A 27,878-nucleotide genomic window follows, 5' to 3' on the forward strand; every position below is an offset into this window, starting at 1 on the left:
AATGTTCAATGTATATTTATCTATTCGAAGTGTATAAAAGTATAAAATAAGTACCACATGCTCATAACATGTTGTTCTTTCTGTGTTTAATGGTTTTTTTTAGTATTTTTATGCATTCTCTCCTCCATATTGCTACATTTTCTCTGTTAATAAGTATATTAAGTTACTGTGAAATAATTTTACAAAAACCCCCGAATCCCCGAATGCGGGAAGATATGAAAATATTCAACACTATAATGCAAAAATCATGGAAATTGAAATGTACGGGAAATTTTTAATCTCTACAGGAATTAAACTTTTACGATTTTTTCCGTGTTTTTTTTTTAAAAATGAATATTTTAAATTTCAGATTCATAAATTTTCTGTCTGTCTCCTCCAGTTTAATAATAAAGGTATTTAAATATGATAAGCTCTAAGCCAGTAGAATAATCAATTATTGTCTTCTCAAGGAAACCAATTCATATTACAATGCGCCTCTCATGAATTTCGGTCAAATTACATCAGAAAATAATGTATCCTCATCATTTTCCTATAGTATATTCAAAACGTTAATGGTACTACATGTTGTAAAACACTATTTCGCATTCGTAATCATGTGCGACGGCAGGCGATTTTTACCTCAAAATGGATTATGGAGCTAATTTAAGAGTCCTTTTGTGATTATTAGCTAATAGCTATATTGCATGTGGGGAGGGGGGGGGGGCAGATACAATAAAAAAAAATGAAGATGCTTGTTTACTGCACGTTTTCGAAAACACAAATCAGGGACATTAAGTGTCACTTCCTCATCCACGTAATACTTTATCACTGGGCATTACACGCTCGTTTGAAATCTAAGGACACGTGAGTCATATAAATGTGCATAGAAAAGACCAAAACTCTCTGAATACATGAAGATTTCACTGCCGTAAAATGGTACGAAAGCTAGTTCAAGATACACTTTGAATTTCAAATTACTGGGAAATGAGTGACGTGTAAGAGAAAATGTATGTTTACCCCCCGTCCAGAATAATTTCGAAAAACATCGTTTTTAGGATGAAAGCGTAGATAATTGATTCGTATATAAAGAGAGCGATAGGATGGACAAAATTTTGTTTGTTTAGGAACCTGAATATTCTCACACCCGGGGGAATATAACGGAGATATGGTGCTGGATCGGGTATGGCTGTTTCTCATATTCCTGTGTGGTTTAGTTTCGTGTGTAGCATGTATCTCGGAATACGATTCTGCCACCGTTTCGTACAATGGGACCGATCTACAAATGGAATTGGAGATGCGCGCTATAGAGAGGTGGAAGAACGCAGAGAAACTGGTGCACAGAGCAACGACGAACGCTCTCCGGAACTTGCTGCTTAATATCATTGATAGCAACGTGTCATCGAACATTTCCCAAAAGTGTTTGAATGATGTTGCCTACATGGTCAGAGGATTAGCTGCTAGAAAGTTCTGGGCTTATAAAAGTGAGTATATTATTTCAAATACAAATACAAATACAACGCCACAACAGGTAAAATGCCCAACGTGGTGGCTGAGAAAGAGATGCCCATAAAATATGGATGCCATATATTTCAAAAACACAGCAACCCATTTAAAAATCCAATTAACACAAATCATAAACAAATATATACACATGGCAAAATATTACACAATGCCCATAAAGAATACTTATGGTTGTCTTAATTTACGAATGGATAGCTTCTCGATTTACCCCAACATGTTTATCATATTTCTTTTTAAACGTGTCAATTGTGTTACAATTTACTACCTCCGGGGGTAAGCTATTCCATTTATTAACAACCCTATTAGAGAAAAATTCCCTGCGACACCATAACCTTGCATTGTCCCTCACCAATCGATACTAGTGTCCCCTTGTAAAAGCAGTCGATTGGCGGTGTACTAAAAGTTCATGGTCCATCCTATCCATCCCATTGAAAATTTTGAACACTTCGGTCATATCTCCTCGACACTTGCGTTCATCCAATGTAAACATATTCAAAAAATGAAGTCTCCCTTCATAAATCAAACCCCGTGTGCCAATAAGGACACGCGTAGCTCTTCTCTGCACCCCTTCAACCAAGTCTATGTCCCTCTGTAGTCTCTGTAGTCCAAGTCTATGTCCTCTCTCTTATGGTCAAATAAATTTCCTCTTCTTCTTTTTTATTACTTTCATCATTTAATTAATAATAGCGTAAATAGCGTACGTGTGCATAACATATATGCGTAGGGAGAAGCAAAATATGAAACGCCACTTTTGAAGGTTGGAGAGATACGTAAGTTTTCCAAATTGCGAATATTATACACTAACAGGAAATGCCCAGCATTGCCCGGGTTTCATCCATATACTGGGGAGGATTGAAAAAGAGGCAAACCATTGTACAGTAAACCGAATGTCTTAAGACACTGCTTGCGAAAAATGGTAATATATATATATATATGCAAAATTTTCCGATGGCCGGTCAAAATTAAACAGATTTGTATAAACCAGAGACACACAGAGAAAATCCATTTTATATAATGGGTGTTAAGGTAACTCCTCGAACCGCAAATTACTGGCGGATCGTTGATGCTAGAGGCATACTTCCATTTAGGAAAAATATCCAAATGACGTGTGAACCTCAGGTATGTCATTCATGTTGTAAGGGATTGCGGGATTGTTTAGTTATTAAAATATTAACTTTTCCCACGAACACCCTGTGCTCGAAAACCCAATCAGGAAGATGTTGCCCTATGCCCCCCCCCCGATGCCAACAAAAGAAATTATACATGTCTAAGTGCAATATTCACTGAGATATTTGAATTTATAGAAAAAATGGAGGAAAAATTTGGAGAAAATAGCATAAAAACTAACGGAAAATGCTTCTTACTCCCTCTTCCCACTCTTATCCTTCACATCTCCTCATGGATATATCGAAGTGTTCACAGGCATGTATGTGTCCGGAAACAAAGGGGGGGGGGTCCCTTGTTTTTAAAGAGTAATAAAGTACAATAGCTTTGTGCAATTTAAGTGTAATCGTTCAGTCATGGTTGGCAAAAAATTCGGGAAAACCGTATAATCGCCAAGCAATAGTTGGTAGGAATCAAGAATCTTGTGCAATCGAGAATTCTTTCCAGAATCTTGGGAAATCATCCAGCAATAGTCGGGGAAGTAATCGAGGCTCTCTCTTTCTCTCTCTTTGAATCTGACCAGCGGCAGTTTGTGTAGTGTTTACTGTGTACCAAAAAACGGTCAATTTCACTTCAGAATCATATACAGGGTACATAGGTAACAGGACGTATATGATATTTTTCTGGTTAACCATTGATTATAGAAGCATATTTCCGATTAAGAAAAAGGATCCAAATATTACTCAGGTACGTTATTCATGTTGCGTGGGGTTGTATGGTTATAAAAATAAAAATAACTTCCATAACATACAGTCCCCGCCTGCCTAAAAATTTCAATTAAAAATTAGTGCCCTGTCTCTCCTGATGCCAACTAAAAAAATTCAATTAATTAAAATAAATGCAATTACCCAACTTTCATCCGATTTTTTGAATTCAAATATAACAGTGAATATCGCTCTTAGAAACGTGAAATTTTTTAGGTGGCATCAGGCGAGACAGAGCTGCAACTTTCTAACTGGGATTTTGGGCATACGAAGACTGCATAAATGTTCTTTTTTTTTTATTTCATTGACTGCACAACCCCTTGCATCACAAATGACATATATTTGAGTGCTACACAATATTTGGATACTTTTTTCTAATTGTGAGTACGCCTCTAGAATCAGTAAAATTTTCGTCAATCAGTTCGTCAGTAAAATGACATACATGTTGCCTATGAACTTTGTATACTAGTCTAGATTCAGTGCACAGCGTTTCCCTTACTTCTGGAAACAATCCTGAAATTATTAGTCTCTGGAATACTTTTTAAAACCTATATATGATTTTCTTACCTCATCCTCACGCAGGAATCACTTACATTTTAGATATTATTTGTCGATGGCAACAGGAGTCACGCGCAATGAGATCTGGCGACAGGATTGATGGGAAACAATTATCATTTTGACTGTCGAACAAAAAGCCATATAGGCTGGATCGTTGTGCTGACTGAACCAATTTTTGCCATGACTTGCCATGGCTTTGTCTTGCTGTTTATGCGTGAGCACACAAGGCTGAAATTCGGCACAAGACAATCTTTTTCCCCAAACTGTTGGATAAATCTCGCTATTATTCAATCAGTGACTGAAAAGTTTGATTTTTTTTTTTACGGTTATCGTTTATTTATTTAATTTTTTCTGCGTTTCCCTTATTTCTTCTCGTCGCAAGACGTCATAGTAGTCTGGTGACACAATGTTCACCGGTAATCATTTTCGAAACAAGTAAACTATCCTTTATATTCAATGAATTTATCATCATTCAAAGATTTCCGTATCACATCAAAGGTCACAGGTGCGACACATTTTTTAATGAAAACTGAATTTCATGAGAAATCTCCACTCTCTCTTCTCCTATGGCCACAAAATCTCAGAAGTCGTAGAACGTTGAGAGCAGGAGCACAGAAATAGACATTTAGAATGATCCACATTTCAATGGTTAAATATTGTTTTTAAATAGGAAAGCAGACCATCTTTTATTTCTTCAGTTTTCGTGAGTTCTTGTTCCATGTATTTGTTTGTAACCAGTGTATATTTTCTTCAACTAATTTTGTGAGTACTACTGTACCGGTGAACACCATTTCTATTTGATAACCTCTTTTTTCTTCTGTCGTGTCGATTTCATGTTTTTGGTTCCCAAATATGTAAGGAACCGCCAACGTCCACTTCGTTGCGAAATAGGTATCTTCCATCCCGCACAAGTGCATGACAGATTGCCTGAGATCTTGGAACTTTTTAAATCTGAGAAGATAGACTATTATCTCATGATGAATGATTTTATATCATTCTCGTAGATATGCTGTTACGCTTGCTTTCCAGTATCCACGTAATCGGATCACGGTTTGGAATAAAACTTTTGTGGGATTATTGCGTTTCTTTTTTCATCGTTAATTTTAATTTATTTATTTACAATAACCTCAGAAGGCATGAAATGCCCTAACGCTGAAAAAGAGTACTTTTGCAGCATGCAAAAAATACGTCCGAGATAGATGACTCTAGAGCAAATCTATTCACCAGCAACCAACATCTGCGAACCGTCAGCACTACACGCACCTGCGATGTCATATAGATATTGCCACTATGAATCCATTACGCCGATCAGTACCAGATCAAACCATATGGAAATTCTTTTCGATATTGTTTGAATTACTCTTGCCCCGTGATAGGTAAATTTCTATTGGATTGATGAGAGTCATTCAGATCTCTGCCGCCTGCTCTGTGAAAGGTGAGAGGCTGTAAACAACCTTCGCTAGATGATTCACCGGGGCTGTGATTGGTTATTGGTCGGTCGTATGTTGCTTGTGTCTCCGAAGTGGATATTGAATTGTGAATGGTTCTATTGAGAGGTCACAAACAAATCTGTAGGTCATATGCCATGAATATCCCACTGTGGCTGTGTTGGACAAACCCCCATAGTCTTGAGAGTACTATGCATACCAATCTCGTATAATGTGTATGATGCATCATTGAAAGGTACTCCTATCATCAGTAGATCATCAGCGTAGCTGTCTACTGACGCTTATTTCCGTTGAATTTTTTTACAGATGAAATTCTCAAAATGACGTATAGATGGTTTACATGTATATCGTCCCTCTCGTGCTAGAAACTTTTTTTATGCACCGTAGTTGGTGTTTCAGACTCATTGGCTTGTTGCGTAACAAACTCTTGTCACGTTGTTTTGTTACAGCAAAAAGGTTTTTGATTGTGAGATTCTCCGAGGTCTCATTAGTCATCGCATTATTTTCACTTGGCAGTTAGTAAACAAGGTTTCAACCATTGGAACGTTGAGGAATCAGTAAAGAGATTACATGCGCGGAATAGAGAGAGAACTAAGGGTGGATAAGCGCGAAACCTCCAACACATTATAAACGATACAAATACAAAATTTGAAGCCCTAACAACCAAATAAATTGTCTAAAAACGTGCGTGGGAAAAATAGAAAATTGGAGAACAAATTAGCACTTTTTAAAAAGCACATCAGAATTCGCTAAACCCCTCAATGAAATATGGCGTAAATTTTTGATTAAAAATTCGCTTTCTTCTGATTTTCAACACATGCAAAATAAGATGTATGAGGAAAAGTGTTTCATTGTAAAATCGGCTTTTCAAAATATCTAGGCTTGTCAAAGCTGAAATAAGAGGCTTTTATGGAGTCGAAATATTTCATCAATGTGGCTTAAAGTGTTTAGAAAGGTAAGAAAAGATATAAATTTATACTACACAACTTTTTTTGGGGTAAATAAAAAAATGTTTGGGGGGGGGGGGGGTTTATAAAAATATAACTGTCGTACTCTGTATGTAGCAATTCAAAGTAATATTCATAATAATATTATGTTATTAAATGGAATAGATATATAGATAAAGAACGAACATCACCCTTGGGCATACCTTCATTTGCATATTTGCAGCCCATTACAAAAAGAATGCCGAGAAAAAAAAATTGCGCATGATATATTTTTACACATAGCATATATTTCGCCAAATCATGCATGTTAGGTTATATTCAGAGTGAATCCAACCTAATCTGCCAAACGAAAGGGGGGTGATAGACGAGCTCAAGTGGATCATCAAACACTCCACCAACCCTGTCCTATCTCAAATAGTTTTCGAGTAATGGTGGGTAATCGATTATGGAAAAAAAAATGCACGAAGTCTGAAAAACAATGATTTGTGAACTTTCTCAAACCCTACACGCATACTAAGCACATATTTGGAAAGAGCAGTAAAAATGCTATAAGGTGACACCAATTCCATCGAAATATATGATTTAATGGCGAGCTGCAAGTGATGAAAGATTAGAAAAGTTCAAAATTGAATTACCGCCAAATTTTCAATCGCCAATTCTGCAAACACCCTTCCAGCTATAATCGGTCAAATTCGCCAAAAACTTTTCCATTCCACCAGCTTTCGAAAAAACCTAGAATAAACCAAATTAGAGCCATCTAGTTCAGTCGCTTGTTTTCAATACGTCATTGAAATATGCGTTCGTCGAAGTAATTTTAGTAGGTTTTTTCGATTTTTCACTTTACCGATCTCTCAGCGCTTGTAGCTCGCCATTAAATACGGATATCCTGTAAATAGAGGTAATGCCACGTTATAGGAATTTTGTGCAAAATCAAATTCTCCCCAAACTCTGTAACCACCAATTCTGAATTTTCGTCGAATATCTACTTCGACAAACGGACAAACGGTATTGTAAACAAAAGACCGAATTTCTCCTGAACAAGAAAACGAGTGTGGTTTACTGTAAGCTCTTTCGAAAGAAAGCTGATGAAATTAACAAGTTTTTGGCAAATTTGACCGATTGTAGCTAGAACAGCGTTTGCAGAATTGGCGATTAAAAATTTTGGCGACAATTTGATTTTGAACTTCCCCAATCTTTCGGCGCTTGCTAGCTCGCCATTAAAACCAGATATTTCAATGAAATTTATGTCACCTTATAAGCATTTTTTTTTTCTTCCCATATGTGTGTTTAGTTTCCGTATAGGTCTTTCCAAAACTTCACGAATTCTGTTTTCTTTTTTTTTTCTTTTTTTTGTTCCAGACTTGGCGCTGTTTTTCCATAATCGATTACCCACCGTAACTCGAAAACATTTTGAGATAAAACTGGGTTGGTGGAGTGTTTCATGTCATATTTGGGCTGGTCTATCACCCCTTTTCGTTTGGCAGAATAGGTCGAGTTCACCATGTATATACGTACATATACCTACCATACATATTAGATTAAATAATTCCAAGAATTAGTGACTGAAATGATTCAAGATATAGTGACAAACATAATTTCAGAATCAGTGATTTTGAAATTTCAGAATTACCGGAAGAAACAATTTCTCAAAATTAATGAATGAAGTAAGATCAGAATTATTCAAATTAATTCCAAAATGAGTAAAAGAAATAGTTTCTAATAATATTCGAATGAAATAATCTGTGAAAGAATGAATTTAATTTTATCAATCTAGTTGATATTTTAGTTAAAGAAATTATTTCAGCGAAAATAAAAAAATCTTCAATTATTTAAGGCCATGTTTAAGTCGGGGCTGTGTTTGACCAATACTTTAAGACATCAACATAGTTGTTCTGGTGAATCCAGATTACAATTCCTTACAATTATAAATCCCGCGTGGGCCACGGACTTAATGGAATGTTTATATTTGGCCCGCAATGTCTGAAACGTTGAATATCGCTATATTAGGGTCAAACACAATTAAAAAAAGAGTTTTAATCAAATATTTCATTCTGAATTTCGCATCTGAATTACGTGCATTTCAATGTGTTATGATTGTATTTCGATATGCTAAGAAAAATTTTAATTCTTATTAACGATTTTTTGATAGGAAACCAAAATGTTCCACAAAAAAGTATTTAAAAAAAATCAAATTGACACGCACTTTGAAAATTGTTTATAATTCCACTGTTTTCTTTTTCTATCTATTCACTTATAGTGGCAGATTCCTCGAGTCGGCCTCCATCTGGTATTCTATCCGGGACTTTGGTAGGCTTCGGTGATTACGACGGGTGCTTGTCCGTGAAAGTGAAAGAAAGGTTTCAAGGAAAATATTGCAATGTCCGTGTATCGCCGATGAAATTTTCCAGCTTTGACAGGGATTTGACAAGCCTCAATGTCAGCGCGTTACTCGAAGCAAGCGAACATATCGATGATGAACGAGTAAGCTCTTGTATTCCGGTGTTTCAACAACTTTCAATGTAATTAATTTAAAAATTCACTCCGGATCAGTAAATTATTTTTTTTCAAAAAGATAGAAAAGGGGAGGGTAGAGAACTATTGACTTCATGCGTAGGAAAGAAATTGCTCTCAGGTATGTACTAAGCGTTATAATTAATGTTCTGTATCAATATTTAGGTATGAATCTGTTCAACTTTCATTACCGAAACATGGCACATTTACGCTGAATGGTTTACGGCTTTGCCATGAGTATCTTCAGTTAAATTGAGAAGATAATATCTTTGATCATATTCATAGTTTTAGGACACGATTTTTGTCCCAAATGCTTGATCTACCCTAATGAAAAGCTGAATCACAATACCATATCTCAGGTTCTTAAGATTGAGGAAGTTTCTAGATAAGTGGCTGTAGCTAGTGCTCCGACACCCATACAACTTATGATATACTTTTGGAAAGAAGACACAATGGTTCAGATTTTGTCATAAAAGGAGGCAATTCGGAGCCCGTGAGAACAGAATTACTTTCTTCGAATTGGAACATCCTAACCAAAGCTAGGAATAACGATTTTGCTCAATTTCAAAGATGTTTTAGAAGCATTTCATGCTTCAGGAAACTTGTGTTTTGGTTTATGAAAAATTTTATCAAGAAAAATGCTACGTATATATAAGGAATTATAAAGTAAATAAATAATTAAATAATTTACCGTAAAAATGTATTAAGCCATGAGTTATAGAATTAGCGTAATTGAAAATGATGTGAAATGTAACATTTCGAGGAATAAAACATTTATAAAAATAGCTTAACGAACACTTTCACTTTTTCTTCCCGACTTTATCGGATCGGATTGTATATCGTTATACGTCGATATAGGCAACTTTTCTGAATTGAGTCTTGAAAGTTGAATTATAACGTTTCCTTTATAATATTTTTCCCCATGTAGTTGTTACGACGATTGCTATGGTTGATTCATCCATTTTACGTGTATTTCATATTCAGAGGAGCACTGTGCATACCATCATCTTGCTCGGAGAAAGATGTTGAGAATTTTGCAAATACCGGTGAGTTTATTATGATTTTGAGCAAACATAAATCTTCCATCATATACAGAATTTTCACTCTTATCGTTGTCCAAAAGTTAATCCCTGAATTGTTTTCTAGATGCAAATTTTGAATACAAAAAATGAATTTTAAACATTGGGAACAAAATAAAATATATATGGAAAACTACCTGTATGAAGAGATATTGTTATTTTTTTTAGGAAAGGAAAATGCCCTCACGGGAACTCGAACCAGGGATCAGTGCTCTACCACTAAGTTACGAAAGCAGATCGAACAATCTCTCTTTGTTGCGTATGTATATAGGCTATATGCTGAATGGCTCCGTGCTATGGACAGCGGCAACGTTCTGCTAATAGCTTGGTGGTAGAGCACTCATCCGACATACGAGAGACTAGGGTTCTAGTCCCCGTGAAGGTACAGAGAAGTGTTCTTTTCCTAAAAAATATCAATTTCTCTTCACACACCTTTCCGTTTGTATTGTTTTTTCAAGTGAAGAGAACGTCTTTCTTTGCATATTAGGAACAAATACTGATATTGCCAAATTCTCATTTAAAGTAATGATTTGCTTCTGGGAAACGAAAACAGTTTAAAGTTATATCTTATCGTAGTGAGAGGCGGTAAAAGATCCGCTACGAGCGCATAATTATTTCAAAAATTCGCCAATATCATCAGTATGAAAACAAATATCATTCGATAAATCAGTATGTTTTAACGAGATTGAAAAGTGAACTGTAATGTTATGAAATTATAACAACTGAAACGAAACAATTATGATATAATTTGCATTCATTTTTGTGGTATTTTTCCTTCAGCTTTGGAGTCTCTAAAACTTGGATGGGAATCCACTGTTGTAAGCTGCTCCGTGAAAGAACCCATGCCAATAAGTAACTACGAGATCGTGGCAATGTAAGTGGGTTCACAAACTCTTTCTTGGTCTGATTTTTTACAACTAACTTTAGTTTTCAGAACTCATAATATTTTATAATTATGGGGCGATAATCATAATTCAAATAACATTTAATAATACCAGCAGTAACATTTTAAGAGGAACATTCACAATTAGGAAGGACTCAGAAACAAACGTCCAGTGCGATTACTATGTTTCATCATATCTGGCAGTCGTCTCGATCGTTTAACTGGACTGTTCAAATTAGCAGCGTAAGTAGCGACTTCGTAGTTGGTGTGGGTATCGTCTGGAAGCTGAAGTTAGCCATGATGAATTGCGTTTTGGTGAATTCACGTTGATTTTATGTCATTCATCAACATGTCCTTGAATCATTTCTGCGTGTGCTTCTCTCAAAGTTTTATGCTTGGCTAGTTATTTGTTCGTGAGAAACGATCTCAAAATACGTATCCATTCTTTATTGGAAGAGGGAAAACGCCATAGATTTTCATTTTAACAATAATGTTATATAGCTTATTTAGATTAGTTGTTAACGTTTACTATATAACTTATTTAGAAATTTAACTAGGGTTGGCCGTGAAGAGAGGGGAGGGGTATTATTCAAAGCACCCAGGTTCGTTATAGCTGAAAAACTTACAACAACAAAAAAAAACACAATCTCAACTAACCATTGACACCAGGAGTCCAAATAATGTGAGATTTAAATATTGAAAATTTTAATGTACAATGAGCAAAAACAATAAAACACTTGGTATGAAACTTAGGGGCCCCTTATTGAATTATACAGACAAAAAAAATTTTACACCTTTTACAGTTTCTTTACAAATCGCATGATAGTGTAGTTGTCGGGATGGGGGAGGGTAATGACATTACTTGGGCGGAACATATGTTTTGTCAGAGGATTAGAGTTAATTTACTTACGGTCCAGGATAAGAGCATGATCGACGACGGAAGATCTGGTTGACCGTCAGAATTCATTGGGGTTCATTATCATGGACGCGGCATATCGGAGGAAGACAGTTCTAGTCGCGATGAGGTGGAAGCTGCGTAACCGAGGAAGACAGTGTGGTATTCATTATAGAAGATGACCAGCGTGGTGTTTTTGATATTCTGGAGGCGGCTGACATCGCAATGGTACTCGGGTAGCGGTTGACCAGCGTGGAGTTTATGATATCGGAGAAGTAGCATTCTGGAGGCAGCTGACGTCGCAATGGTGCTTAGGTTGCGGCTTACCAGCTGCTCCTCTCGATGAAAACGCGCGAAAATGGTGACTCACCCCTGGGGGGGGGGGGAAGAGGAGAAGGGACTAGGGAAGGGAGAGCAGCAAGGTTTCATGTCGAAACACGATCATGATAGAAATCTGGAATTTGATGAAATTTGAATTTCTGCTGAAATTATGAGTTGAGAGTTCTGAGATCTTGAATTCAATTTCTTGATTTTATTTGCCGCCGAATGGTATAACTCATGAGCATGGGGAACAGAGAAAATGTCCACAAATGAGGGATTATTTTTTTCACATGTTACTCAATGGGGGTTTCTAATTACGGCCATCAATTAGTTTGGGAGGTGTTCCAGGTGGGGTTACATCAATAAATGGGGTGAAATAGTGTGTGCAAGTGTGAATTTGTTTATTTCAAAATATATATATAAAAATACAACTTTCAGCCTCGCTGAAACATATAATAATTAATAAGAGTAATTAGTGACTGTGTAGTGTTTGTTTTTACGTGTGGGTCACATATGAATAGGGAGTATTTACGCGTGTGTGTGTATGAAGAATGAGTGTAATAAATAATAATCACAAAAAATAATAACACTACATCTTCCATTTTTCCCATTCTCCATAACAATAAAAAAGATATTTATAGAGATTAAAAACAAGAGAAGAAAGTATGATGAAAATCATTGATAAAAGCACAAATTAATATAAATCTATGGATTTGGTTGTGCACTTTTGAATCATGGAGCGTTAAGAAACACTACAGAATTCAAGAGGTTTTGCGCGACTAAATTATAAGGGAACAATATCCACCGGGATACTAATAGGATATGTGTGAACCGTCTGTTCTGTTGATATGCTTGATTATGTGGGCATCTTGTACTGGACTCTCATTGTAGAGATCCAGGTACGAACCCAGTTGCCGCCACTGTGAAGGTCGACTGAAATTTGTTTTCTGCCGTTTTCCAACTTGGACACACAATTACGAGGTGGTCTTTCATTCGAAAAATTCTCTCCGCAGAGAACCGGCAGACCTTCAACATGATTCTCATATAACATGAAAAATTCAAACAATTCCATCTTCACTTGAAAATATAGCAGCACCAGCAAGAAAACGAAATGAGCACAACTCTGTTAACATAAATGCGTTTGGAGCTACTCACATACTCAGACTACTTTTTCCAGTATGTACTGACTCGTTAGAAATTCCATCGAGGAATGTGTACGAGGCGTAGTTATGTATGTATAAGTAATAGCAGTAGCGTTGCTGTGAGGGTATTGCCGCGCGGGGTTTAAAACTAGCTCACATAGTTCCTACTAAAGAAGAAGATCTAACAAAGCCGTCTCTCAAACCATCCCTGAATCGTTGCAACATTCAAACTCTCTAAAATGTTCTCAATTCCCTTTTAATGATAACTGGGTAAGTGGATTGGGGACAACCCACGAATGCGGGCCGATGTCCCTGTTAAAAAGTCCCGCCACAGAGAGCAACAGGCCTAACCCGTTATAAATATTCATTCCCTACACTTCACTACTCATTACTCACTTCACTTCTGAAATATAAATAAATGGCAGCACCGAAAAATCAGACGTAATACTATATTGAATACGCACTCCACCTGTTAGAACCATGCATTCACACTTCCGGTGCAATACTCTCGGTAGTAAATAACCCAGAGCGAAGTTATGCTTGATTTGAAAGAAAGAAAGATCGAGGGTAACCATGTAGTTTCGAATGACCAGCATCGTTTTAGGGGAAAAAAATCGTGTATAACCAAGCTTCTTATATCCATGTGACTAACAAAGAAAGGGTGCAAAGGTGACGTCTATACAAAAAGAAGGTTTGAAAAAATGACAACTGAGTCTACTCATTTATATATGAAGAAAAATTCTAAGAAATCCGGCGGAATTATTATTGGTCACCCAAAAAAAAATTGAATATTAATATTTTGAATGCCAATTGAGGCCAAGAATGAATAAAAAAGTTCCGCAACCCTAGAATGTTACAGTGATGTGATTCAAACAACAAATGACAAGATGCATCACGGGCAAAGAAAGAGAAAGAAAAACTAGTTTCTAGAACAAATAAGCTGGGAAAAAGAAAGAGGAAAGAAGTTTATTTGTAGACATCCCAAGAAGCGTGAGAGGGGATGAGTAGCCAGCTATTGTCATTTTTAATATTTTTTGCGGCTTTAATATTTGCGTACCACCGCTTACTTTTTGTTTACCGCTGTGGTGGTCGAGTGGTTATAGTGCCGGACTCGTGATGCGAGGATCCGGGTTCGAACCCCACAGTGGTGGTCGGCTGAAGTTGGTTTTCTGTGGTTCCCAACTTCAAGGCGCAAATGCGAGCCGATCTCCCCGTTAAAAAGTCTCGCCACAGAGAGCAACAGTCCTACAACGGTAAATCATTCAACCATAACACTTCACTCATAGTTAGTAAAACTGGGGGCAGATGACAGCACTACACATAAGCATTACACAGAAACAAACTTTACGTCAGGTTGCACTACACGTACACGCACATTCCCGCATGTACCGATTCGTTGGGGGGTTCCGCGGGGGGGGGGTGCATGTGTGGTGTAGAAGTAGTAGGTAGGGGCTCGGGGATCCATGATGTTCTTAAGCCAGCCACCTCGTTGGGCAATTTGCCTGTTGTGGCGTTGTATTTGTATTTGTTTTTATGTGTTTGTGGGAGCGATCAATGCACCTATTTTTTTTTTTCATAATTTTTGGGGGACGACATCTTTGAACAAGGCTGGTAAGGAGCAAAAATTTTGACTATACGAACATTCAAAAATTATTTGTGAAGATCACTCACAATAAACTCGGGAAGTATTGGGATAAAACCAGGCTCAATAAGGTTCATTCGTAATGCGGGATAAGTTCCAATGGGTTTTTTTTTTTATGAATGATAGTCTCATTTATTTCCGGCTGTTTTGTTTGTATTTTCTACATTTCAGCTATGTCTCGTAGGCTTTTTCAAGTAATTATTGCTGAAGGTAGGCTTTTTAAAGTAATTATTGCTGAAGGTAGGTTTTTTCATTTGAGAAATGCCTTCTAGATACTTTATATACCAAAGATTTGTTAAATGTTTATGTTTACTCAATTAAAACTTATTGAATTCATAGTTTGCGAAAATATTTAAAAAAATTTTCTGAATGTATAAGTGATAAAAAAATATTCATTTTTCTATCTCAGGGTATTGATATTGCTCATATTGTTTTATGCAGCAGCTGGAACGGCAATAGATTTTTACTATAATGCTAAGCCTGATGGAGAAAGTCGGAAAAGAAATGCAGGTCAGGATGTTTTTAATGGATTTTAGAATTTGAAACTTCAATAATGTAAAAAAAAAAATCAGTTTGAAATCAAAATTTCTTAATTTCATCACAATAAACACTCGTGGGTGTGGAAACCCAGGTCGATAAGATACGCGCCTAAAGTGCAAACGGATGTCGATTTAGATTTGTCACGTATTCGATACCCCCATTGGTCCTTGTCAGGAACTTTTCCGATACGGGCCTGAAACGATGACAAAATGACCACAGAAAACGATTTCTATGGCAGGAAGTCTCACACCGAGGGGTTTGAGCACCGACCTCTCGGTTACTATAAAAAGGCAGAATGTGAAACGCTGTCGTTCGCAATCGGCAATAGATTGTAGGTAACGGCTAATTGGCTCTCCGTCGTGTGCAGAAAATGGCTGTGGTGCGACAAAAATTATCGAAAGAAATAGAATAGACACACATATTCAGAAACTAGTGTTCGTTTCTCGTAATTTTGGACCCACTTACGTATATGATTCCCTGAAAGACTCGCCATTACATTCCTACCCAAGGCTTACCTTTGGCATCATCAGAGTAAGTTTATGTAGCTAATTTTCACAAACTGTTATGTAGCTTTATAGACGAAAATGCTAATCTACTCATGAAAAAACTCAAATCTAACACATTTGGAAATGAACTTGAAGCTAAAAGTTTGTTATAAGTTGCATAACCTTAATTTTTTAAGTCATACGTCCTATCACACTGGATTTATCTAACATATATTTTATATTTGTACTTTTCAGGAAGTATTGTGAATTTCCTACTGTGTTTCTCTTTTCTGCTCAACACTAAAAGATTGCTCAAGAAGGATGAAAATCCGGATTCAATCAAAATATTTCACGGGATGAAATCCTTCACCATTCTATGGGTCATACTGAATCATACCTATAATGCTCTCCAACCTGAATTTATGAGTAAGAATTTTCTTTTCCCTTCAACTTGATAACAATGATGATGCAAATAGATCAGCATTTCATATATACCCTATTCCCCGCATTAGCCGGCATGCTGGGAAGCATCGAAGGAGATTAACATGTCGGGAAATTGAGTCACAAATTCCGGAAAATTCTTGAATATGTGGACTCTAAGAATCGATTCAATCGGCTGATTTGAACCTCGTCTGTTCTTTGAACTTTAGGATCTTTAGTGTATTACGAACTACGTTGACGATACCACGTTTGCTTTTGATACCTTAAATTTTTGTTTATTGCGAATCTTGGATATATTATATTCCTTTCTTAGATTAATTAGATGAGGTAAATGGGAAAATTTGTAGACGGATTGTTCTTGTATTCGTTGATCATGTGATAAAAATTTAAACAAGCAGAACAGAAAATTATATTATTGCACTGCAATACATGATATTGTAATACAAAAGCGACAACATGCTTCTTCAATTTCTGAAATTGCACATTGCAATATCTCTATTTGTATAAAGCTGAAGATAAATGGGTTAGACAACCTTTTTTGACTCGCGGAGCTCTTTCTGGTATATAATTTCTATAGCGGAGACCTATTTTCAGCGGTGTCCCGGTTGAGAACCACTGGGTTAGAGGAATGAATGTGCAAATGCTCAACTTCTGTAATCATTATCAAATTTCTACGCAAAAACACCGTTTGCTACCAGTGCTATGAGCCGTTTCATCGCTTGAAGTAGCGCTCGCCGCTTTAGTTCAGTGGGAGTGGTCTCGAAGCTGCTGAGTAATGACATTTTGTAGCAAACAAAATCAGCACAGAAAACATACTGAATTGACGTGATTTATTTTAAATTTTACTTGACTATTTCACCATTTCAAGTAAGAGATTTCTTGTTATAGTATTGTTTTAGCGTCAGTCACTGGCACGCGCATGTAGTATTTTTATAATCGTTTTATGGTTTATAAGTTAAGAAATGAATTATATCCAAGGAAAAGTTAGTGCGTTATAATATATTTTAATATTGTCATTCAAAATAATAATAATAACTTAATAACTTAAAACATTTGTTTATAATCATATAGTCCCCACGTCTTTTTATGGTGAAGTTTCATTGATAATAGCGCGAAGTCAACACTTCTTAAAGGTTTACACGCATAATTCACATGAAAACTGGAAAGATAATTAAAAATTCTAAAAAAAAATCAAAAGATAATTTGAATTATCTGTCTCGAGTACGCTTTCAACAAACCCAATAAAAGTTGATGTACGTGATTGAAATTAAATCAAATTTATTCATTTCCAATATACAGAGATTTAGATTAGTATAAAAAAACTTATTTATCATCCAGAGGCTGTGATGCCTGTACGGATGGTTGAAACTTTACATGATAATTAATGAATAAAATATATAAAGCATACGACATGAACAGAAACATAAAAAAAAAGGCACATATACAACATAAAAGACACACAATTATCACTGTCAAATAAAAAAATACGTAAAGATAAAAAATCAAGAACGAAAAAACATACACAGAAATTAATAATTTGAATAATGACTTTTTAAATGCCGCGTGTGTGGGTATATTTTGTATTTCCAGTGGTAGTGAATTATATAATTTCGGAGCTAAATAATAAAAATGTGTACGAAAAATTCCTTTCCTAAAAGTAGGAATACGATAAATCATATGAGGTCATATGATTTACCGTGACGACCGTGAACTGTAATAGGTACGAGAAAAATATACTTAATGGAAGTTACCGCATAAGCAAATGCAATTTTTATTTTTCTTGGTTGAACGAAGCAAGCCAATAAATAAATATATTATTGAAAAAAAATAATCGAAAAGATAATTTTGGGAAGAATTCAGTGAAATGGGCAGTATATCAGCTATTGCAAATTATCGTAATTAACTAGGTAGCAAAGTGGGCGTACCGCACTGTGTTCTATCAGTGCAATGACGTCAGCTGGTACCCAATGCAACGCGTCACGAAACAGTAATTATTATATAGCCCTGGTTTGCTGCAGTAAATATGTGCTATAATTTTATTCTGATTCATGAATTAATTTGCTATTTGGTATTGGTATATTGATATCAGTCTTCTGAATGTATTATGTGATCAGGGGGGCCGACATGAATAGAATATTGGGGGCGGGGGCTGAAAGTTGCTGGTCGTCCTGTATATACGGGACTCAAGCGCGTACGCAGGAGAGCGAAGGTGCAATGTATGTGTTTCAGACGTTATTGGGGGGGGGGGGGAGCTCAGCCCCTAGGTTCCGTTGCCTATGCATGCGATTCTTGTTGAACCTCGCTTTCCCTGCATGCCAGAAATGGACAAGACTCCGACATTCAAAAAGTTGGTGTGCCACGATTTTTACGGAATGCCACTAAAACGTAGAAATACGATAATATATAATAATATACGTGCATATTTATATATTTGTGTATTCCAGGCAGTGGATTTCATGTGAAAAATGTGATGACAAGCCTGTCTTTCCAAATTATTTTGAATGGATATCCAACGGTAGAAACGTTTTTCTTCATCAGGTAAAAACAAAATAACAATTGATCAGAGAGTATTTTCTACAAAAAATAATTTTCTGCATTCGAACTTCAATATAATTTTAAATGTTGGACATTGTGTTTTTCAGTGGGGTAATTCTCATGTACGGTAGAATGAGAAGCAAAGAAGAGAACATAAATGTTTTCCTTTATATTTTCAGAAGAGCTTTGAGGTAAGTCAATGGACATTTTTTTTCCCTTGCTATAAAAATATAAGTAAAATCAGTTTTTTAATTTTTGCTTTTTTATTATGAAAAAATTCAGTGATCACCAAGTGAAATTTTGATAACATTACTAAGGTGTCTGATGGTAATATGGCCATGGTGGTATTATATGTATATATATACTACGACCATCTCTCTCTCTTTCTGTATTTTTATTTATTTATTAATTTTTTTTTATATTTCAAACGGAATTCGAAGCTTGATGTTATGGTGTAGTGTAGCTATTCCTTTGGACAAGGCCTGGGAATCGATTAAAAATTTTAAGTGTTTAAGAGGCCGTTCAAGTATTACGTGAGCAAATTTTTAGCTATTTTTGAACCCCCTCCCCTAGTCGGCAAAACTCTGGCCCATCATTCCCCCTTGTCAGCTCTGCCCTTACGCGTATTGGTCGGATCAGAGACGTATGCGCTGGGAGCACCTGGACGATCAAAAATTTATGTTTTTAATTCAAAAAGAATTTAAAAAAATTAAAATTAAGAAAGAAAATACCTGCATATGTTATTATAAACAATTTCTGTTAATTCCAGTGCTATTTGAGTGCTAAGAACTCGACTCAAAATTTCTTTTTGAGAAATTCATTGCGACCCACCATTTAAGTCGTATATGCTAAACCCATGGCTTACGGACCAAATGTGTCCCTGGGGGTTATCTAATGTGTCCCACACCCTCAAACAGAATTTTGTAAAAATAAACTAAACGGAACATTTGCAGATAGATTAAGTATCCCGCGGCACAATTCCAGCGCATTTAAGCGGCCCGTTGCACATTTTAAGATCACTCTAGTAGGCCTGTGGCACATTCACACATCACTTAAGTGACCCGTGACACAGTTGCAGAACACTTAAGCGATCCGTTACACGTTTAGAGATCGCTTGAGTGACATGTGGCACAGTTTTAAAGCACTGAAGCGGCACCCAGTGCGGTTCTACATCACTCAAGTTACTGGCGGCACATTCCCAGATTACTTAAGCGATTCTTGGCATATTTACGAATCATTTGAGTGACGCGTGGCACAGTTACAGAACAGTTAAGCGATGCGTGGCACATAGTGCTCGTGAGATGAGCTGCTGCTTCCAAGAATACAAAAAAATGCTGTTCATAGTTGAGGCAATAAATTTTGGTAGTCTTTTAATACTCCTTTCACAATTACACCTACACTTGTATCAAACTCAATTTGAAAATGAAGTAATCAGTTTTCATTGAATCTAATTTGATCAAAATATTGATTCAAATATTTTTAAACATTATTAAAAATGTTCTGCATAAAACATGTTTTTATGACATCTAATCGGTTTAAAAAAAATCAAGTTAATTCACAAACTTTTAATCAAAACTTTAATCGAATTGATCGCGAGTCGATTTACTCAACTGATATTTTTAACTGCGATTAACAATTGAGTGATTAATCGGACCACCTCTAGTTTAGACACATGACCTTCTTTTTCCTTTGCTTCGGTAATACATAGTTTTTTTCTTGCCAGTTCTTATTGTGCCGAGAATATCATTCGGAAAATAACGTTCTTTTTCTCTTACGATATACATTTCCATTTCTCCTCAGGTTCCATTATCACTTCAGCTTTACTTCGTTGATCATGGCTTGTGGGGATTTTATTGCTTTTTGAATTGCATTCATTATAATTTCAATCTCTATAAAATTTCATCTGCCATGTAGGTTTCTTAGAAATATTTGGCAGGTTGGTTCTATGGTTTGCTATATTCAGTGCACATGCACGAGTATCAATTTTTTTGATATTTTTTATTAAGATATATTTAATTTTACTAAATTATTTTATCAAAATACATTTTCTAAAATATTTTGTCAAAAATTGCATGTGTCCAGATCTTTGAAATCCCCCCCCCCCTAATTACTATTGACTAAGAAGGAAGAAACAGGATTCATCTGTGCCTGAACTGTGTCTCTACTCCCTTGAAAATTTTTCAATTTCTGATTCATTATTTCTAATTTAGTTAAAGCTTACGAACTTTATTTTCTGGACGATGTATATTTCTTTCTTGTATTTAATATTTGATTAAAAGTTTGCTTAGTTGAATACGTTTTTAAGTCGTTGAGTTCTCGTGAAAGTTCCTTCTAATTTGTGTATGTATGTACGTATAGCGTACATGCCGTACCAAGTTTCAATGGAATACGTCCACCAGAACAGGCGCTATATAGGTCTGAGTAGTTTCAGTTCATCGACACTATGAAGCGCCTGTTGTGATGGAGGTATTCCATCGAAGCCTTGTGAATACGCTATATGTTCCATGGGAAAAAGGAAAATCCAACAAAAAAGCTTCACTTTTTAACCTGTTGGTCGAAAATTTATCTATTTTTTTATGTCATAAATCTATCCTCGATGGTCTCATTAAGATATGTTGTGTTCGGATGAGTAGTTTTGGAGAAAAGCTACTAAAAGAGTACGGGAATTTCAATTATAATCGCCCTGTATATATTTGTAATTAGCATATTTTCACACTGAAAACTACTGTTTGTATCATCATGTTCTTCACACGGATTATCGCTATGACATTTTTCTTTGCAATGAACTAAAAACTTCAGAATGGTATGAAAACTTTTTTCAACATATGTTTACAGGTGTGAAAAAATACACAGTTTTCATTAAAATACTTAATAGTCTGAATTCGATATCATGGAAATTAAGAAAGTTTTTTAACATATTGCTAAGTTTTTAGCTCATTCCACAGTTAGGATTGTTTAAAATACGGTGAGAGAGTTTCATATCGATGTTTTGAAAAATTCTTGAGACCATGTTTCTGGTGAAGTGAAAAGCAAAAGAAAAAAAAAACATAAATCTCTTCAGAAAACGCACATTCAAACATTTAATTTTTAAACTTAGTTCGATGAAATCGTTTTATTTAATTGGCAATGCCTTCACTTCTAGTTATTACAAATGCAATACAATACAAATACAACGCCACAACAGGCAAATTGCCCAACGAGGTGGCTGACTTAAGAACATCATGGATCCCCGAGCCATTTTTTGGAGGCCCTACCTACTACTGCTACATCACACATGCACCCCGCCCACACCCCTCCCCCCCGCGGAACCCCCAACGAATCGGTGCATTCGGGAATGTGCGTGTACGTGTAATGAAACCTGACGTGAAGTTTTTTTGTTTCTCTGTAATGCTTGTTATGTGTAGTGCTGCCATCTGCCACCAGTTTTTCTAACTATGAGTGAAGTGTTATGATTGAATGATTTATCGTTGTAGGACTGTTGCTCTCTGTGGCGAGCCTATTTAACGGGGAGATCGGCTCGCATTTGCGCCTTGAAGTTGGGAACCACAGAAAACCAACTTCAGCCGACCACCACTGTGGGGTTCGAACCCGGATCCTCGCATGGCGAGTCCGTCACTATAACCACGCGACCACCACAACGGCAAAAGTGTAATTATCTAGAAGTGGGTAGGTTTGAGCCCATGTACCCTGAACTCTTCCCATCTCTAACTCTGTATCTTACCAACCCACCACTACAGCACTAACTATCTCTATGTATCATCTTTATCATGTATCATTTTTAGGTATTATGTATCATCTAGCTATTATGTATCATTATGTATCATCTTTGTCTCTATTGTAGAGATGAAAATGAAAGTTTTTGGATTTTGAATAACTGCTCTTTCAAACGACATTGACGAAATTCATTATTTGAAGCTATCTGTTTCCTCAGAATGTATCTTATAGGTGCAATATAAATCCCTAAATCTGAGCACGGCGATATTAGCACTTATTACTTACCTTGTTTTATTTTATTTTAATTTCGCAGGCTCGGACCAGCGGTGCTGTTCCTCACAATAGGATTCTTTTTGTTTCCGCGAATCAGTGACGGTCCCTTGTGGAAGGAGCATGTCATAAAGCAGCAACAGAAGTGTTTCCAATATTGGTGGGCCAACGTATTGTTCATAAATAATTGGTTACCGGCCCCAAATATGGTAAGCAACTGCTACATTATCAATCACTCGATATTCTAATTCAAAAAGAACAATTATTTGATTTATTTTTTGTAGTTAAAGTGATTAGCATTTTCCATTAATCTCTTCTTTTCAGTGTTTAGTATGGCTTTGGTACGTTGGAGCTGACATGCAGTTGTACATATTCGCATTGATTGTCCTGATACCTATCAAAAAGTGAGTCGGATACTATGTAATATCATTCCGACTGCATTACAGAGAACCTGGGTTCGAACCCCACCCACGGCATAGTGATGGTCGGTTAAAGTTGGTTTTCGGTGGTTCATTTCTACTTTACTGAGGGGTTCTTTACCTTCTGCGTTATACGGAAACTTTACGAAATAATATTCAGTATACGGCAATGTGAAACCTATGAGTTGTTTTCCAATCCACGCTCAAGAGAAACCACCCAACCCCTGAAATGTCTTCAAGAACCCTTGGTTAAGAACCCCTGACTCTCTCAAGTGCTCGTGGTACACTTCCAGCTCAAGTTGCCCGCTACATGTTCCAAAATATGAAATAGTCCGCACGCAGAAAATATGTTAAGCACCCTTGATAGGGTGCTCCTGAAGATCAGGGGTCTTCAAATCATTACCCGCGTTTCACATTTGGCTCTCGGATCTATTTATTGTGTTCAGCCGATCATTTTTAGAAAACATTGAAAGACGAATAATTCCAGAATAAATATGAAAGAAATAGTTCCAACATAAAATAAATTAAATAAATTTCGGAATTGATGAATAAATAATTTTGGAATTAATAAAAAAAATAATTCCGGAGTTAATGAAAATAATTTCGGAATTAAGAAATAAGTAAATTCAAAATTTTTCGAAGTAACCTGAGAATTTGAAAAATAACTTTTGAATCAATAACTGAAATAATTTCTTAATTTGTGATGTGGAAATTATTTCACAATTAATAAATTGATAATTGCATAATTACTGAAAGATATGATTTCAAAATATATTGAGATTGAAAGGATTTCAGAATTGCTGAAATAAATAATTGAAAAGTCCTTTAAAGTTATTTCCGATTAAAATCAATCATGATAAATTTAATTTATTAGTAATTAACCAGAAACTTTTCCGGAATTGGTGAGAAAAAGGGATTTCAGAGCAAATCAAAATTGGTAAATAATAAAATAAATAACAATAAATCATTTTAGAACAAACAAGAGTCTTCAATTATGTTTGCCCTAATTCAACTCGAGGTACTATTTGCTCTCTTTCAAGATTTCACTGTAAATTACATGAGTAAGTCATTGCAAATCTGAGTGCGGATTATTCTTACAATTATAAATACCTCGGTATGAGGGTTCAGGGGGTTTCATGGGCAATTTCCATTTGGCCCACGGTTTCTGAAGGTTGGAGACCCCGGATATAGATGATCTTCTTGACATTAAAAGCATCAGTTCTAAAAATTCGCATCGTATGATTTATATTATTACTTCACTGATCGAAACATGTCTTATTTGTTTCTTCTTAGGCGGCCAAAGTTCGGTCTCTTTGTACTTGCATTCTGTACAGTGATGAGCGTGGTAGTTGTGATAGCCAACCAAATTTATTACCAACTACCGCCAACAGTTGTGTTGACGTCTTTCAAACGCCCAACGGACATTTTCGCAATAACCGAGAAAGGTTACTACAGGTCACACGTCCACGCCATAACTTACTGCATTGGAATGGCGACAGGATACGTGATGTACGCCAAGCCTAAAATGAAAGTCCCTTTGCTGTTGAACATCGCTGGATGGGTGACATCCGTAGCATTTGGACTAGCTGTGATTTACAGCGTGTACAAATGGAACGTCGCAGTGAAAGCTACTATGACGGAATCAGTACTGTATGCCGTCGGAAGTAAAATTGCTTGGTCGGGGGCGCTCTCTTGGGTGACTCTCACGTGTTTCACTGGAAACGGAGGTAACGTCGAATTTAAAAACGCATGTAAGATACAAAATTTTCAAAATCCAGTGTCAAAATTATGTAAATTCATAAATAACGGTGTTTTCCAGGAATTATGGCGAAGTTTCTGAGTATGAGGGTTTTCACACCGTTCAGCCGAATGACTTACTCAACATATCTTGTTCACCTCAACATTATTGTCTACTACTTCTACAGTTCGAGAGCACCTATAGAAGCACGGCATCGAGTTGTGGTGAGATTGATTTGTTAATAAGCTATATGTCTATTGTTCTATAATATTTTGTAATAATCCATCTACAGATGTTATACAGGGTGGATATATGCTATCGAACTCCCAATAATTACACACGTTTCTCCTTGTAAAAAAACTAATGCGGAAAAGCGTTTTCCGTTATAATATCGGACGAATATTAAGGGAGTTATAACGTTTTGAAATTTTGTGGCGTGTCAGTTTTCTAACGCGCCAAACACCCAGCCAAAATAAGTTTCCCCATGCAGAGGGTTGCCACTAATTTAAACAACTCCGTCGGAAACCAAGATTGGTTATTTTCTTTCACGATTACAGCTTTTTCCCTCTTCGTGTAGACTGATGTTAACCTTATTATTACGTTTTAACCTTCGCCCCACCATATTGGCAAATTTACTACCACATTTGTAAAGCGTTAGCCAAAAGAGATCTATTGGAAAAAAATTATTTTCCCAAAATCGACACTTTTTTTTTTTGCCAAAATGTGGTAATTTTATTGCCTTGAATATTAAGTCAAAAATTTTTGAGGAAAGGAAAGGGCACAGGAAAAAAACCTCGTTTGCACACTTCAGCTTTCTTGAGCACCTTCAGGGGTGACAGCATTGATACCAGCTTAAAAACGTCAAACTCCACGTTTGGTGCACGTTCGGTGAATTTGGCAGGATTCGAAAGTGACGTCAGCAATTTTAAATGCGTTATAACTCCATAATTAATGGTCAAATCAAAAAAACTGAAAATACTTTTCCCTTATTCGTTTTTCACAAGAAATTACGTGTGCAATTATTGGACGGTTGATAGTATCCACCCTGTATATGTTACAGTATAAATGAGATGAATCTGATTATATAACGCACAGTAACCCCTTATTATCCATAACAACTATTTTTGTAAATCTGATAAATTTTCCTAAATTTATCTCTTTTACAGTACGCGAGATACAATAAGTATAGTAAATGGAGTTCATGCAATTTTCGTAGTTGGTAAATTTAATAAATTTTAAAATCATAATTATCACTTTTATCAATAATTATGCATGGTACACAACCGTAGTTGGTAAACATGATAAGACGTACTAAATCCATCGCGTTTGTCGGTTATTATGTATAATCGCCATTCCTTTTAATCGTAAATATGATGCTTTGATCCCATTGCCATAATAGGATTCATTATGGGCAACGACACGATAGTGATCGGCCGCGCACCTACGAGCGCCGTCTCGAATTTTGGATTTTAGATTTTAATTTAACCTAAAATCAATAACTTTATATATATATTCGTCCTTTAAATTGTTTTTCTATCTTCTACTCCATCGGGGCGTAAGATGATGCATGTGCTTTTTAGTTTACTTCATGCATTTTTTAAGGTAGTTATTTTGATATTATTATTTCATTTATTTTTTGTTCACTTTGTTTTTTTCACTTTCTCCAACTGTAACTGGATGTTTTTTCTTTGTTGGGATGATGAATGAATAAATAAATGATTTTTTTAGTATGCCATGTGGTCTGAGGAAAGCAGAGTTCATTGGACCAATGGATTCTGATGTTATGAGTTTCCGAAATAACTCCTATTAAGGAAGGATATAATAACGATCGCACCCCCGATATATTGATATCTCTTTTAACATTTTTGTCGATCATACCTCGATATAATGATTACTCGTTTAACAGATTTTAAAATCGCAGCCCGAACGAATTTTCTTTTAGCAAATTTTTTGACTTAACGAATTTTTTTACAAATTTCTTTCCTATGCAATCAGACCTTAATATAACAAAAAAAAAAAAAAAAAAAACTCCTATTTAATAAATTCTACAGAAGAACCCGATATGATTAACAAATTATAAAATTTCACCTCGATATAACGGACTTCCATTTAATACAATTAACTAGTACTTCGAGAAAATAAACTCTAAGATAACAAGTTGTATGATCGTACCCTGATATAATGAATTCTTATTCAACTAATTTCGCGATCGTATCCCGATATTATGTATCAATTAATCAAATTATAATTAAGCATAAAATTTTTTGTACGCAAATTCACTAACGATGATTGGGTATTACGCATATTCGCTGGTAAGAGTGAAAAACTGATGAAACTTACCGAGGCGATTGCTTATTATGCATAATAACCTATTTATCTCATTTTCGCCGCAACATATGTATTTTCCTCTATTTCTCTGCATAGGCTTTCTTATACGTCGCTTTCGTCGTCACCGCTTTCATGACCGCCTTTGTGTACACTCAGCTATTTGAATCTCCATTCATGCTCATGGAGAAACTTATTTTCGCGAAACGTGAAGATCCCGCAACGGAAAAACAGAACAATACAAAACATGCCTTTGAAAACGGAGAGAAGGACAGATATATCAATGATACAAAGGTTCAACAAAAACCGGACGTAGAGATGAATACGTCAAATTTATAGTCTTAAACGTGTATATATGGAATTAAATCCAGAATATCCACCTGTAAATGTTGATTTTATTCATTGAATTATTTCATCACCTTGGATATAATCCAATTTTTTGTAAATATATAACAAGTTGTGTAGTGCAATAAAGTTTTTGAATCAATAAAATTCAATTATAATTTGAATATGTAAACCTACACCAGCTTATTTTTGTTATATTTTTTGTTCCGATTAAAGTCTTTCACAAGCACTTGAGATAACAAAGCACAAAGCCCCCCAGTTCGGAGGACAAC

The 27,878-nt window shown here is 35.8% G+C and overlaps 1 protein-coding gene across 1 annotated transcript; it reads left to right on the plus strand.

Moving 5' to 3' along the window:
* The first annotated feature begins 884 nt into the window (after positions 1–884).
* LOC149087601 (nose resistant to fluoxetine protein 6-like) lies at positions 885–27,600 on the plus strand. The gene is made up of 13 exons (XM_089231920.1): positions 885–1,460; positions 8,579–8,802; positions 9,761–9,878; positions 10,692–10,785; positions 15,204–15,304; positions 16,075–16,245; positions 18,705–18,798; positions 18,903–18,986; positions 22,823–22,988; positions 23,104–23,183; positions 24,492–24,925; positions 25,018–25,160; positions 27,361–27,600. The coding sequence occupies exons 1-13, from the start codon at positions 1,145–1,147 to the stop codon at positions 27,598–27,600; spliced, it is 2,265 nt and encodes a 754-aa protein (XP_089088046.1). The 5' UTR covers positions 885–1,144.
* Positions 27,601–27,878: the final 278 nt, after the last annotated feature.

The sequence above is a fragment of the Pholcus phalangioides genome, unplaced genomic scaffold, assembly GCF_987345545.1.
Source record: "Pholcus phalangioides strain wild (caught in Gottingen) unplaced genomic scaffold, Ppha-v1.0 ptg000004l_1, whole genome shotgun sequence".
In the NCBI taxonomy this organism is placed as follows: domain Eukaryota; kingdom Metazoa; phylum Arthropoda; class Arachnida; order Araneae; family Pholcidae; genus Pholcus; species Pholcus phalangioides.